Source organism: Parasteatoda tepidariorum, chromosome 3 (genome assembly GCF_043381705.1).
Source record: "Parasteatoda tepidariorum isolate YZ-2023 chromosome 3, CAS_Ptep_4.0, whole genome shotgun sequence".
In the NCBI taxonomy this organism is placed as follows: domain Eukaryota; kingdom Metazoa; phylum Arthropoda; class Arachnida; order Araneae; family Theridiidae; genus Parasteatoda; species Parasteatoda tepidariorum.
This window is the reverse complement of record NC_092206.1, coordinates 3,407,230-3,423,050: the sequence shown is the minus strand read 5'-3', so window position 1 is coordinate 3,423,050 and position 15,821 is coordinate 3,407,230. Positions and strand designations below refer to the sequence as shown.

The following is a 15,821-nucleotide window of genomic DNA, read 5'->3' as shown; positions in this document are numbered from 1 at the left end:
CACACTTTAACAGTAAAATGTGGATTGATTTCTAACCAAAATCTTTACTAACACTCTTAAAGTATACATATATTACAGAAGATGCTATCGAAGATAGAATGATTGTCATTTATGTAAATTCTTAAACTTTGTTTTTATCATTATGATTAATCGCCGATGAAATTCGATTCAATTCAGTTTCAAGGAAATTGCGACTATTGAAATGCAAAGATTCTTAAATGATATTCAAATCTCGAGGACAACTATTTGCATATAAATTGAACATTTATAATTCACATTTGGATTCTTTGATTAATGGAAAATAGAAATTTTTCAATGTAATAAATATATCTTCGATTTCTAGCGAGTAATGATCGAGTTAGATCGCATGCATCTGTAAAATTGTTCTATTCATTGAAATTAATCATGAGCCAACATTTTTTTTTTAAAAAATGCCATTTTTCTTTCTTAATGTCCTTAGTTTTAGCGCATGCGTAAAACAAAAAAACGAAATACCTTAATAACTTTTAATCTAATGACCGGAGTATTGTGTACTAGATGCAATATTTACGGTTACAATATTTTAAATGTGTGCAAACATATTTTAATTCACATAAATAATTTTTGAGGTACAGAAAAATGCGTATCAAGTGAAATTAAGATTAAGAACTCTCTTAACTATGTTAATCTCTAGAATATTTTATCAGAGTCTCAAATTTATTGAGCAGAATTGTAAAATTAGTCTGTCCAAACACAATTGAATGTAAAAAAAAAACAACAGATTTTAATATTTTTTATTATTTTTAAATTATCGTTGAGAAATTTCAAGGGACAAAAATATTTACATAGAATAATTTTAACTAAAAAAATCAAAATTTAAACGAAATATAATGAATAGTACTTTGAGAAATGAAAATTTATAATGACTGTAATATTATTTATAATGAATATTTAATAATGATTTTGATAATGATTTTATGTATTTTCATATTTTATATAATTTAAAGAATGATTTTATACATTTACAATGATTTTAAATTTTATTACCCAAACTATTCGGCCGATTTTGCTGAAATTTTATATTTTTTTTCATTTAAAATTATGTAGTTTAAATGTAGTTAGTTATGTAGTTAGTGCAAAAAATTGTATGCGTTAAAATTTAAAAAAAAAAATTATCCGCCATTATATAAATAAAAACCTTTTCTTTTATTAAATTAAATTTTGCATGAAATTAGCATTAAATAAAAGATTTTTACAATTTTCATTGAAAAAAATTTTTTGTTTTTATAAATAATGCAAAAAAAATCTAAAATGAGGATTTATGTTTTTATATAAGATATTGCTGTGACAGATAACAAACATATGTATAGAAAAATTAAAATAACTAACTGGTACATATGTGATGGTGTAGGTGCAAAAAAAAATTATTAATTCTATGGATTTTGCTCACAAATCGAAAGTGAAAGTTAAGTATACATATTTGCGATAAGTCAAAGCCAAATTGAAGAGCTTTTTAAACGTTTTTCCTTTTTTATTGAACACATGTGCATAGGAATTATTTCGTAATCCAATCTTAAAGCTGACTCTTAGAATAAGAATATAGTGTTAGAATGAATTTTAGAATAAGACTTAGAACATTTTAATTTAATATAATTTAATTCAGATATATTGAATTTCGAATGAAATTACTTTAATTTTTATTACGAAAAAATGATTTTTTTTTCTTTAATTCTAGAACTTTTTTTTTAAATTGAATTTTTTCCAATCTTTTACAAAATGCGTTATTTTTAATAAACAGCCAACCTTTTGACGTTATTTAAAACATTGCTTTACATTTAGAAGAAGAAAAAAAACACTTTTGAGTATTTTTAAGTAGCTGTAGAATTTTAAAAGTGTGAAACGAAAACCTATTGTTTAATCGTAAATGTACATTTTACATTAATTACGCTCAAATTTTTGGCGCGTGTTATTAGAAGTACAGAAGTGTTATCATGCGATTTTATATTGTTAAAAGATGACGCAATTTGATGATTAGATGTGTTTACGCGTACATTAGAAGCAATTGAAGCTTAAATAATTTTTTTTTTTTGAAAACTCACTCAATATAATTCCAAATCGCCTACAACATACTTTTTGATTTTGATAAAAAGATTAAATCATTAATACTGAAACTGAAATATCCCTAACGCAAAACGAACCGCGTTTTTTGGACTATCCTTACCGTCTCTGTTAAAGAATTGAACGCATAGAATGTGTTAGGGCAGGAAACAAGAGTTATATTTTTTCTATAAGTGATTGGTCATAACGGTTCTCTTACCTGTCCGGCGACCGACCGCTAGGGGGCGGCCTACTTTTGGACCGGCGGGTAATGAAAGGTAGGTAGTCAGATGGATAGTATGCACAAGTACAGGTGTGTCCGTCCCGACCGGCGGACCCTAATGTGCATGTGGACACTGGTCATTTCTATTATGTGTGGGAGTTTTATTCTTTGCGCCACTTCTCAGTGGCAGAGGTGTAAATAAAAAGTTATTCAACAGAGGATTATTATCGTTGTTAATATGGACCTCACATGGGAGAAGGTGTATCGTTGTAGTGCGTACTTTTGAAGGAATGTCCAGTACTGAGTGTACAAATTTAGCATCTTTAGTTGTGAACGGTGGAGTACCTTTCAAAAATCTCATGATGACGACGGATATGGTGGAATTCCAGGATGTAAGTTATCTCTCTCCCTCTGAAGCCTATACGCCTCTTTTTTTTTTTCTGAAGATATTATTTCGATTTTTAAAAAAAAAATTTATTTATTGTTATTTATTTATGTCAGCGTTTATGAAAATCCACTGAAATTAAAAAATTCCTTTAATGTTTTACATAAATGTTTGAATTAAAAAAAACCGTAATAACTTTTAAAATAATTCTGTAAATTTAAAATTTCTTCACAAGTGTAGAAAAAACAAAAATTAAATTAATAAATAAATTAATAAGAAAAAAATAAATAAAATTAGCATTTAATTTTTTTATTACATAATAAACAATGTTGTTTTTTTTATTATTTTTTTTTTAGAAAAAAATTGCTGCTTTCTTTCTTTACAGTGAAACTATTTTATCATGAATCCTTTTAAGTACTTCATTACAAATCATTTTAGAATTTTTCCCCTATATCTACAAAGTTGCAATCATTTATTCTTAACCACATCGCTCTTTCTCTATATATACGATTTTTTTCTGAAGATATTATTTGGATTTTTTTGAAATTTATTTATTGTTATTGACTTGTTATTGCATTTGCGTTTATGACAACTCAAAAATTAAAGAATTCCTTTATTGTTTTACATAAAGTTGTTTTTGAATTTAAAAAACTAAAATAACTATTTAAATAATTCTGTAAAAATTTCACAGGTTTAATGTTGCCTTTTTTAATTTTAGAAAAAGACTATTGATTTCTTTCTTTACAGTGAAACAATAACATGAATCCTTTTAAGTATTTATTACAATTCATTTTAGAATTTTTCACCAATATCTACAAAGTTGCTATAAATACACTATGATTTTTTAAAACCATATCGCTCCTTCTCTCTATATACGATTTTTTTTTGTTTAAGATATTATGATATTATTTGGATTTTTTAAAATTCATATATTGTTATTTACTTATTTCAGCATTTGCATTTATTAAAATTCACAAAAATTAAAGAATTCCTTTTCTGTTTTACATAAAGTTTTTTGAATTTAAAAGACAAAATAACTTTTAAAATAGTTCTAGAAACATTTCACTAGGTTTAGCAACAAAAAATAAATAAAATAAAATAAATAAAAAATAGCATTTAGTTTTTTATTACAGAATAAACAGTCTTTTAACATAATAAACAATTTTTTCCATTAGAAAAAGACTATTGATTTCCATCTTTACGGTGAAACAATTTTATCATGAATCCTTTTAAGTATTTATTACTAATTGTTTTATAAATTTTCCCCAATGTCTACAAAGTTGCTATCAACATCATAATTTTCTTTTTCATAAGTACATAATAAAAAATGTCAAAAAGAGTTTCTTCTTGGAATGTGTCAGTCTTGAAAAATATTTCTTTGAAATTCATTATCAATTGGTTAAAATCAAATATTAAGAGCTTTCTATAATAATTTTCTTACGTAATTTTGCACAAAAATAATCAAACGAAAATATTTAAAAGCATTATTCGTGCCTAAATGCTTACTATAAAAAAGAAAGTGTTCCTCTAAATAATTAAATCAAAATTTAAATTTCAGAACAGAAAAATGAGAACTTGCGTACTTATAGTAGTAAAATAATTTTTTTTTTTTTTTAAAAAAAGGCTTTGTCCTAGAAAATGAAAATGTTTTAAATTTTTTTTTCAGGAATAATATAATAATACCATTCCAAACTTTTTAAGAAAAAGTAATTTTTTTATATTCAGGTACAAAATTTTAGCCCTATGTATACTATACTGCCCTATGTATACGATAGTAGTCTAAAAAAATCTATTTTTAGATCATATACTGTAGAAACAAAATGTAATTTCCTTTTTAATTTATAATTTTAATTTTATAATTTTAATTCTCTAATTCTCTAATTCTTATTTTTCTAATTTCTCTCTTAATTCTTTTTTAATTCTCCATTTCCTGCATTTTGGTTATTCTTTCTTTAATTTCGGTTAAGTGGTACTTTTTATAAAAAGTTAATACAACTATTGCAATTTCAGTAAATTATTTATTTTAAATTTTTTTAAGCTTTTTGCAGATATTTTTACCATTAAATATTTTTTATATATATATATTTTTAGCCAAACTATCGTTTATTTTGATGATTTTTATTATCGTAGATCGTTAATTTATATTCTTAAATTATTACCGACAGTAAGAATAATAGTTATTATTATAAATGCAAAAGTTATTACAAAATCATAGAAGCAATAAATTGGGAAAATAATTCGAATCTGTAACTTGTATTTTTACTAACTTTGTATTTAATCAATTTCAACATGAGAATGCGTTTTCGAATAAAATGGTGACTTATATAGTGTTTATAATATTAATAAATTGAAAAATTTATTTAATATTAACAAAATTTAATTTTTTGGCCTTTTTTTCTCATTTTCCAGAAAAGAAAGGTTTTTATATTTACTTTAAGCAATCGTTTGATAAAATAGTGAAAACATAATTTTTTATAACTAAAATGATATTTAATAAATTTAATGTATCTATATTATGCCTGCTTATAAGGTTAAGGAGGTATCATTTGTGTTTAATAATGATACCTGTTATTTATGTGTCATATATGTTTAATAGAATTGCTAGTCAGTTTAAAAGCATTGTTATTTTCATTCGACTTTAATCTAAAAAAATAAAAAATTTTATAACTAAAATTCAATCAATTTTAAACGTTACTTAGGCCGACAATACATACTAACTAATACGAATCATTATACTTATTCATGAGCATTCACAAATATTGTGCAGATTTTCTTTAATATGTAATTTGAGAAACAAAATTCAATAAAATTTTATATAGCTGATCAGTCAAAATATTTTTGCTCTTACTTAAAATTTAGCTAACCTTATTATAAAAATGTCTTTTTATTTATTTATAGTTTGGCTCTTCAGTGCTTTTAATTTTTTAATAATAATTTAAGTTACAAATGATTGGAGCATGACTATTTTTATTATTATTTTATTTATTTTATTACTTTTTATGACTTAACATTAAAAATATTATTGCTGTTTAACTTTTACTTAAGTTTTCGAATAAAAGTTGACCACTATTAAACATTTGATTGCTAAAACTTATAATCCACAGACATTATTAAACGATTTATATGCCTTTTCGAGCTGGTATCAAACCAAAGTTTTTTTTCTGAATATATACTCACGGTTTTGAGACTTCGAGAAAATAGGGTTAGGTTTTGGAATTATGACGTCATCGACTTAGTTTTACAAAATAATAATTTAAGTTTGAAATTTTCCATTTTGAAAATGAAAAATATCACGTTTTTAAGAAACAATGTTTTGTTAAGAATCCTATTCAAGAATAAAATATTTTATGAAATAAGTTTTTACAATAAAATATATCGCAAAAACTCCATTTTTACGAAAATTAAAATAAAATCCTGTTAAAAAAATTCGTTATCAGACTTAAATTTCTTTTAAAATCATCATAGTTTTAGTTAAGAAATTATTCATAATAGTACAAATGTGTATTAACATTTTTCATATTATTTTAAAACTAATACTATAACACTTTTGTGAGATTATTTCCTATATTATCATTTAACTACAGAATATCATCAGTCCATAGAATAGAATTCAACATCATAAAATTCGAAATATATTTTTATAAACAAATAAAAAAAAAATCGTTCATTTTCCTTCAACAAAACGAATTCAAACATAATAATCGAATCGCGTATTTATTTTTATTACTACTTAAAAAACAAACTACCCATTGAATTCTGAAACTGTTGAAAATAACAGAATCATTAGTAACTTTCTTACCAATTCTTACAATAGGGTAGTTACGACACGTTACGCTAAAATTGAAATTCTCATTTCTATTGTTAAAGTTTTCGAACGTAAAAAAAAAGAAAAATTACTGTTTAAAATAGAAACAATAATCCTCCGGCGTTTTCCGAAAACATGGTTATGTATCAAGTAAAATAGTTGCAAACAAAACAATACTCGCAATTCCCCCCCCCCCCCAACTCTCTTCCTGCTCGCTCGAATAAAGAGCAAGAGGCCGAACGCTCGCCATCACTTAGTCGGCACGCCGATCGTCTGATTACCGTCGATAGGTAGGACGTAAAAATAGCCCAAATCTGCAGCGTAATCACAGGATCCTATTGTTATTTCGTCTTATACCGATATTTAGTTGAAATTAAAACTGGATTTTCTAGTTCTGACATCCAAAAGATAATATTCTTCTTGGAAAGTAATTTTTAGATTTTAATCTTAGATGTGTGACTGTAATTATGCTTTCAAGATATTGGGGGTAAAATATAGCCAATGGAATACTACCAATAAAAAAAAATATAGTGATTAGATTTTTATCTTATATAGCGGTGTTTTAAAGAAGGAAGTTTATCAACTTTCTCAAATTTAATAGATAAAAATAGATTTCTTCAAAATGAAGTAACGGTGAAGTGAAAATGTAAAATTTCCATTCGCATTGAAAGTTGCTGTAACGAATAAAAAATATTTTATCATATTAAAAATATTTTAGCCAACGTAGCTCTTCATTTTTAAGCGAATTTTAGTTTCTAATTGTTGCGTGCGTGAGCTATTTTTTTTATTAGTTCGAATTCCATGATTAAACTTGTGTTAAACTACTAACCATGATTCCTTGTATTAAACTACAAAAATAATAGTTTTTCCGATCACTGGGTAAAATCAACTGAGTCACATGAAAAAAGAGACTATTAAATTCCGTATCGCGATAAATGCATTTAAATATCTACACCATTTCTTTTCAGGGCCATTAAACTACACGAAAATATTATACTTACGCAAAGAAAAGAAATCCTGTCTGAATGTTTATTGACATACCATTGTAAATTAAATTTGCTTTAAAAAAAAAGTATCTTAGAATTGTTTCCATTTAAGTACACTGTTAAATAAGCTCGCGTAACTTAACACCAAAAATGGTGGTAACTACTTTATACTAATGTGGTGCTCCACTACACCAAAACTAACCATTCCTGGAGTAGTTAAATTGCTAGAATGTTCTTTTACACTTTTTCGTTTATCGTAACCGCCACGATGTCTGTTATTCAATAGCATTAAGATATGATATTTTAAAGAATTCGTAAAATTGCTTTTTACCTTACTAAAATGTTACTTTTACTTAGGTTACTACTACTTAAAAGTTACTATACTTAAAGTTACTTTTAACCAACCTTACTAGCTACAACAAGAATCATAAATTTAGGATGTATGTATATACAATACTGCTTAAAATAAAATGTGTTTGTTTATCAAACATTCACCCTAACGCACAACAGAATATTAATATGAATCCCACAACATAAACCGAAATGAATCGTAAATATTATAAAATTTATTTTATACAATTGACAGATTTCTGTAAATTTTATGAGAACATATTTATCTTTATTTTACAACTAAAAACATAAATGCATTTTATATTATTTTATGTAAGTAGTTTGTCGTATGAAAAAAGATTTAAAAATCTTGAAATTACTACGGAGAAGAGAATTGAAATTAATTGACAAATAATTGACCATCAATATTTTTTTATCAATCAGGACAGAGGATTGAAACTTACTTGATATTAAAAAGGATATGACCAGTTGGGCAATTAAGTAAAGTAGGACAAGAAGAATTCATATTTTACTGCATATTAAAAAAATAAAAACAGTTATCTTGGCCACCGTCTTGAAATTGCACTGTTATTTGCATTTAAATTTCTAATAATAGTCCAACAGTATTTGTTATAAATTTTCAACATGCCCTGCTATCATTTCACACGAGAATTTAGTTAATCAGTTTAAATGTATATCATTCTCCGAAATTTAAGAAAATTTTAGGGAGGTGTCCTAAAAAACACAACCTCCTATGTCGAGCCGTGGTGGCTCAGGGGATAGAGCGCTTGCCTCCCAAGACGGAGAACCGGGTTCGAATTCTAGCGATAGCTGGTTGATACGAATTTCGCACCCAGCTCGCACCGATCTCAGTGCTGACATAAATTATCCTCAGTGGTAAACGGATCATGGGTTGGAGCCCCTTTCCAGTCAGACTAACAGTGAGAGCTTTTCGTGGTCTTCCTCTCCATGTAACGCAAATGCTAGTTTGTTCCATCAAAAAGTCCTCAATGAGGCCAAATTTCTCTCAGTATTTGATCCAGGAGTTCCCTTGTCTTCTGCATTGAGTTCAAAATTACAAGGCTAAGGAGTTGAACATTGGTAGTCGTAAACCCAAAAATTGGGTCGGCTGTTCAACGACGGTTATATATAGATATAACATNATTGTTATCTTATAAACCTTCTATGCTAACTAGTCGCAGATCGGTGTCAACTGTATCTGTTATTGATGTTAAGAGTTTAACTACAAGCTTTACAAGTGTTGGGACGCTAGATTTGGTATTAACTTGAAATAAAGTAACCATTCACACAGTTTTTAGATTTTTTCAACATCAAATATGGATACGTATTACAACAGAATTTTTAGTGTATTAATAGTAAATTTATTCATTCACAAAAAGATAACTCGATCTCAAGCGAAAAATAAGAACGTATTTTGAGCGAATGAATTATTATACTGTGTTATAGATCCTATGAAAACTTGTTTTCAAGTAGGATTTCGCAGTTTTGCATCATATTAAAGCTATTTCGTAAAAAAAAAGAAATTTTTTTTTATTAGAGCTGTTGCCTGCAGTAAGTAGCGGTTGCCTTTATTTTTCCAATAAGCCAGTCTCCAATACTCTGAAGACGGGTGGGCTTTAAACCACCAAAAAGGGGTTTAACAATAAGAGCTTGTTTTTTAATTCATTATAGGGAAAGTTTAGGTAGCAATCCAGTTGATTTTTAATCACCAGTGGAAATTTTCATCTCTATGCATCTCTTCTACGGTGGCAAAAAAGTCATTTTTTTTTGAGTTTGCGATAAAGAATTTAAATATCAAGCATGTGAGCTGTCATAATTATGAAAGCGTAAACGAACATATCTAAAAATTTTGGAATGAAAATCCTTTTCTCGCGTGGACGAAGAAAATCTGAAATAAACGGAGCTATAATTAAAAGGTTAAAAGCGAATAATTCATTTCAACAAGCAACGAGCTTATAATGTTTTATATATACTTATACAGATTCAATGATAATTAAATTTTTAATCATTGAAAAATATGTATTAGTCGTGCTGTTACACTTTTGAAGTACAGTAAAACAGCAAAGCTCGAAGAGCAAAAGAAAGCGTTGACAACAGTTTTATGAGAGACTTAACATTAAAAAAAGAATTGCTTTGTAAAAACTTCGATAACTTGTTATTGACTAAAATTTTAAATTTTTAAACATGAATCAGTTTTTAAAACTTTAATATCTCATTTAAATTCTTAAGATTTTACGCCTGAACGCATTTCAAATTGGTTTGACTTAGTAACGAGTACAGTGCGCAAAAAAGTGAACAACTTGAATAGCTTGTGATCTAATGATCAGACTTTTCGCCCTAGGACTTAACATCAATCGTTAGGAAGCATCGCTTTAAATATGCATACCTTAAAATATGAACTTTTTCGTGTGGACAATTTTAAATTACAATATACAAAGTTAGAAAGCAATCAATCGAATAGTTTGCTGGAAATCAAAATTTTAAATGCATGTTTTTTTATAAATTGAATAACATTGAAACTATTTGTTCGATGTCGTTCAAATTTTGCCTTTTGTCATTTAACATTTTAATTAATGTCAACAATTTTAAACTGAATAGTATAAAATATTTGAAAATTGTTTCGCCCAATATTAAGTAATTAAAAAAAAATAATTTTATAAAGAATTTTCGAGATAGAATTGGATAAATGAGGATCGAATGTAAACCAATCTTTGGTGAAATGATTTTTATAACTGTGTGAATTGGATAAATGAGGATCGAATATAAACCTATCTTTAAAGAAACGATTTTTATAACTGTGTGAATTGGATAAATGAGGATCGAATATAAACCTATCTTTAAAGAAACAATTTTTATAACTGTGTGAATTGGATAAATGAGGATCGAATATAAACCAATCTTTAAAGAAACGATTTTTATAACTGTGTGAATTGGATAAATGAGGATCGAATAAAAGCCAACATTTGGAGAAACGATTTTTATAACTGTGTGCAAAAGGGTTTTTAGGTGCACAAGATAATTTCAGGTATTAAAAAAAAATTATTTTGAAATATTAAAAGAATTTTCAAAGGCTAGTAACAACAGATGGTTAAGATGAAATAAACTTTGGATAGTTTAAATAAATATAATTCAAAATTTGTTAATATTTATTAAATGTTTCGTAGAATATTAGTGAAAAAATTTTGTATAATCAGTAAATGGTATAAAAAACTGAAGAAGTATAAAGAATGTGTGCAGTTTTATTTAAGTTCCAAAAGTGTGTTTTATATTTAATTTAAATACATGAAGCATAAAAAACAATTTGTTGAAATTTTGACCCTAATAATTTTACCAGGACAAGCTCCTGTTATCCTGGTGGATTGGTGAGGATCGCAGATTTTTATTAAGTATTTGTCGGCCTTGTCAGTGAGATTTCGCAGTTTTATGTATCATTCTCGTATGAATCTTCCGTATGTTAAGTTTTGAAGTAAATGCTCATGCTCACGAAGTTAAGCGCACACTATTAACTTTAAGAAATAATAAAATAGGTAAAAAGTACGCACAATTCCTACAAAAATTCGAAATGTCTCTATTAGCACTGGTAAATCATAGTTAAAATGACCGAATGACAGTATAAGTCATTTCTTATTTATTTATATTGTAGTAAGAACACCACCTTGACTTATTAATCTTCGTAATAATACGAACATCATATTGACTTAATAATTAATAATCTTTGCGTAGTAAAAACATCATCTCGGTTTTTGTTTATCTTTGTGTGGTACGAACTTCATCTTGATTTAATAATTATTAATCATTGTGTTATACAAACACAATCTTGATTTAATAATTATTAATCTTTGCGTAGTACAAACATCACCTTGATTTAATAATTAATATTTGTGTAGTACGAACATTACCTTGATTTAATAATTAATTTTGTTTAGTACGAACATCATCTTGATTTAATAATTATTATTATTAATCTTCGTATGAAGAGGGACAGTAATTGATCGCAACGAAATTGATTTATGTGTAATTAAAACCGAAAGATTACAACAAAAAACAATAAAAAGCAAAAACGATGTATTTTAAAGTCGTTTTGCGTCATTGACAATTCGTGTGGGTAGTTACTGATTTTATTTCCGCACAACTCGCATGATTAATTATAATACAAAAAAATGGGACTGGTAAAACGAAATAAACTAGCCTGACTAAAATCAGTCACGTTTTTTCTTGATACTTAATCCTTTATATCTTTTTTTTCTGGTTTTATCTCTAACCATGCTGAGTTTCCGAACGAAGAAGAAAAAAAAAATGCTTTCGATGGACGTAAACAAGTTGAAAAAGTTCAACATCTTTTTCTGAAAGGGAGGTAGGACGTTTCGATTTTTGCTCAAGATAAATTGTTCGATTCAAACCGAATCAGTTTCCTTACAAAACAACTTTTGTATACATATCTTTTACTTCCCCTAAATAACATTTAAAAAAAAAAACTATATTTACGTATATAAATGAAGACAAAGGTGGTTTCTCGTAACTGTAACATATTACGAGATTATGAGTTTAAGCAAAAACTATATAATTATTAAAAATAAAGCATTTTTTAGTGCATATGATAATGGTTTAAGTTACGAATAACTTTTAAGTTACCGTGATTATAATTTCAGACTTTTAAATATATAGCAATGATAACTTTTATTAATTATACTTTGCTGGATGTGAGTGTTTAGAAGTTAATAAGTAGAAAAATAAATTTCGAACTTCGCCTTTAGAAAATAATAATTTAATACGGTATGTATTCAAATTCTCATAAAAGAATGTGATTTAAGGATTGTTATCTTTTATAAATTCAAAACATTCAATCAATTTCATGCAAATAGCGAAATAAAATAAATGCCATATTTTTATGAAATGATCTGAATTTAAGGTTATTCTTACAATTTGATGGCAATGAATGGAATGATTTGTTTTTCTGTGGTTTCCGCTATAATTATCCGTGAGTCCGAACACAAAACACTTTTCTTCGAACAAAACAAATATTGGAGTAATTTATAATTTAAAAAAAAATAATAACGTGAATGAATCTGAACTATTTATTTATAATTGATAAGAAAATACACAAGAGATTTAAAATTAAATATTTGTGGTTTGTTGTTATAAGATTAAGAAGAAAAAAAAATACACCCTTAGATTGTTATTCTTTCATTATGCGTTTAAATACCAATGAAGGTTCTTAATTAAAAAAATCGAAACTTAAATCTATTGTGGCGTTTCAGCTAGCTTTATTTTACAGCATATCACAAAGCATCTCCTTTTTTTTAATTTCTTTCCTATAAGGGTTATGATATTTTTAAGCCTGCTTTACATAAGATTGTATGCAATATATAATCTTTCAAAATTATAGCTTTTCTCTGAATAATTTAAGATGTGTTTTTAATGGGTATAAGAAATCGGGAGCATTTTAAATTTAATTTATCAAATGATATTTGTCGATGCATGAGAAAAGAGAAATGGAAAAAGATACTAAATTACATGAAGATGATATGAAATAATTTTATTCAGTGTTTTTGAAAACAAACTAGGCTTAAGAGTTTTTAATTAAAAAAAAAAGAGAATATTGAAAATCACGGAAGAGATTTAAAGTATTGTCATTATATGTTCCAAGAGCAATTATGCTAGCCCCACTGCTTATTTTTTCCTTCTTTTTACGTTCAAAACATTAAATATAATACTACAAAAAATTTTAGGAACATTGTCAGTTTCTCAAGGCACACGCAATATGAAATAAGCTTTTCTGACTCCAGCCGCTGAACTCTGTGAGAAGAACGTGATCGGCGCTATTCGGTATCTCCATTCGGTGCTATTGGGTGACTACATTCGGTTCTATCATATTGCATTTCATTTAAGTATACGTACAATTTAGTACGTATACTTGCGAACATGAAGAAAGGTATCTTTTTCTTTTCACTCGCTCTTAACAAGTTAAAAAATAAGATTTATTTAAAAATTGAAAATTCTCTTTCTCCATTTTTTTTAAAAAATCTTACGTTCAATAGAAGAATTCATATGTGTTTATTCTCACTTTCAAATAGTTTTAATTCCTTAATTGATTTAAATTAGGATCAGTTTCTCAATACACACATATATGATATAAGCCGACTACAGTGGCTGAACTCCGTGACACGAACGCGATCAGTGCTATTCGTTGACTCCATTCGTTGCTATCATATTACATCTCGTACTAAATAGTACGCGTACGTACTATTTAGTACGTATACTCTATCAAGTCTTGCGAACATGGGGAAACATTTCTTTTTCCTTTTACTCGTTATTAACTAGTTAAAAATTAAGATTTATTTAAAAATTGAAAATTATCTTTCTCCATTTTTTTAAAAAATCTTACGTTCAACAGAAGAATTCATATGTGTTTATTTTCACATTCAAATAGTTTGAATTCCTTAATTGATTTAAATTGGGACAATAGATTATAAAAAACTTATATCTTATGACACATAATGTAAGACGGTTAAGATATCGTAAATCATAAGATGGTGAAATATTAGAGATTTTTTTAAACGATTTACTTAACGTTTGATTTTAATCATTCTTATTGTGACAATCATGTGCTGCTATTTTATAAGATTACAAGAAACTATATTTTTTACATACATATTTGAATTTAGATAATTTTTAATAAATTGAAAATTTTATTTAAAATTTAAGTAATGAAAATTTCAAATAAAGTGAAAATTAATGCATAATACCGGAATCTTTAAATTTTAAAACCTGGAATTCTTGCTTTCAAAATTATAGTTCTTATTACCACACAGGTTGTAAAAAATACATTACTGAAAAGCAAATTCAACCGAACAAATGGTTTTTATACTATGCTGTAAGGTACTGTAATAAAATTAACAAATTTCTCAACATTTGCCAAATTTTTATTACGTGAAAAATAAAACCATATTTTTTCGTTAATTTAACCAAAATCATTACCAACACTTTTTAGTAAAAATTACCCAGTTTTTTCGTGACTGCCATAAAACAACTGAATTTTACTGTATTCATCAAATTTTTTCAAAACCATATTTTACTGTTCATTTTTCCAAAATCATTATCAAATCACTTCAGTAAAAATCATCGAGCTTTTTAGTAGTCTCATAGAGCCATAAACACGGTAAATTTTATCATATTCTAGCAGTTTTGACCATACAGTTTTCTTAACGTTTGAAGTATGAAAAGTTATGAAATATCAATTGCTGTAAATAATTACGAGATTAAATAAATTATCCTGAAGTGGTAAGATATACTTGATTAAAATTTGCATTGGCTTCAAAATGTATGGCTACTAACTTCAAATTTTTTGAAGTCAATTAAGTTTTTAAGTGTGAAATATTTACCCCGACCTGCCCCAATTTAGGGCATACGGGTAAATGTTTATTAAAATCAAGAAAAACAGAAAAGTACATAAAATACAAAAAGTAAGTTTTAAAGTATGGTTACGCGATTAAGTTAACTACAATTACTTTCGTATTTTGCTTATTCAGTGATTGTAAAGCAAAATAATAAAAATAAACTTAAGTAATTGAATAATGATTAAAATAAAATTAGTTGACATATTTCTATTTTAAATAAAGTGAGATATGTTTCCTTATACTCCGAGATTAGGGGATTGCGCAAACATTTAAGGGAATTAATGTTTGTAATTTGCTGACAAGAGAGGTTAAAGCAATGTTTACGTAAGAGACTAAAATCCCTAATAATTCAAGTTTTTTTAAATGAAAAAAAAAATCATGAACGTTTGAAAACTTTCAAATAAAAGTTAAGTTTCGAGAAAGAAAAATTAGGAAAACTTTTTCTTTTTTAGGAAGTCTGTGACTACAGAAAGAAAAGGTAAAAATTCATAAAGAACATTCTATTAAAAAAAATTTCGAAGTTAATTATTACTTAAATTCTGTTTTGTGAAAATTTACATCTTTTATTAGAATATACAGCATACTCTCGATATCTCAA

At 26.5% G+C, this 15,821-nt stretch overlaps 1 protein-coding gene across 1 annotated transcript in view; it reads left to right on the top strand.

Moving 5' to 3' along the window:
- The first annotated feature begins 2,346 nt into the window (after positions 1–2,346).
- Positions 2,347–15,821, top strand: part of LOC107436533 (Kruppel-like factor 3) — an 81,306-nt gene continuing 67,831 nt past the window's right edge. Inside the window, exon 1 of the mRNA XM_016048295.3 lies at positions 2,347–2,691. Within this exon, the coding sequence (XP_015903781.1) occupies positions 2,590–2,691 (102 nt within the window). The 5' untranslated portion in view covers positions 2,347–2,589. The remainder of the gene's footprint in view (positions 2,692–15,821) is intronic.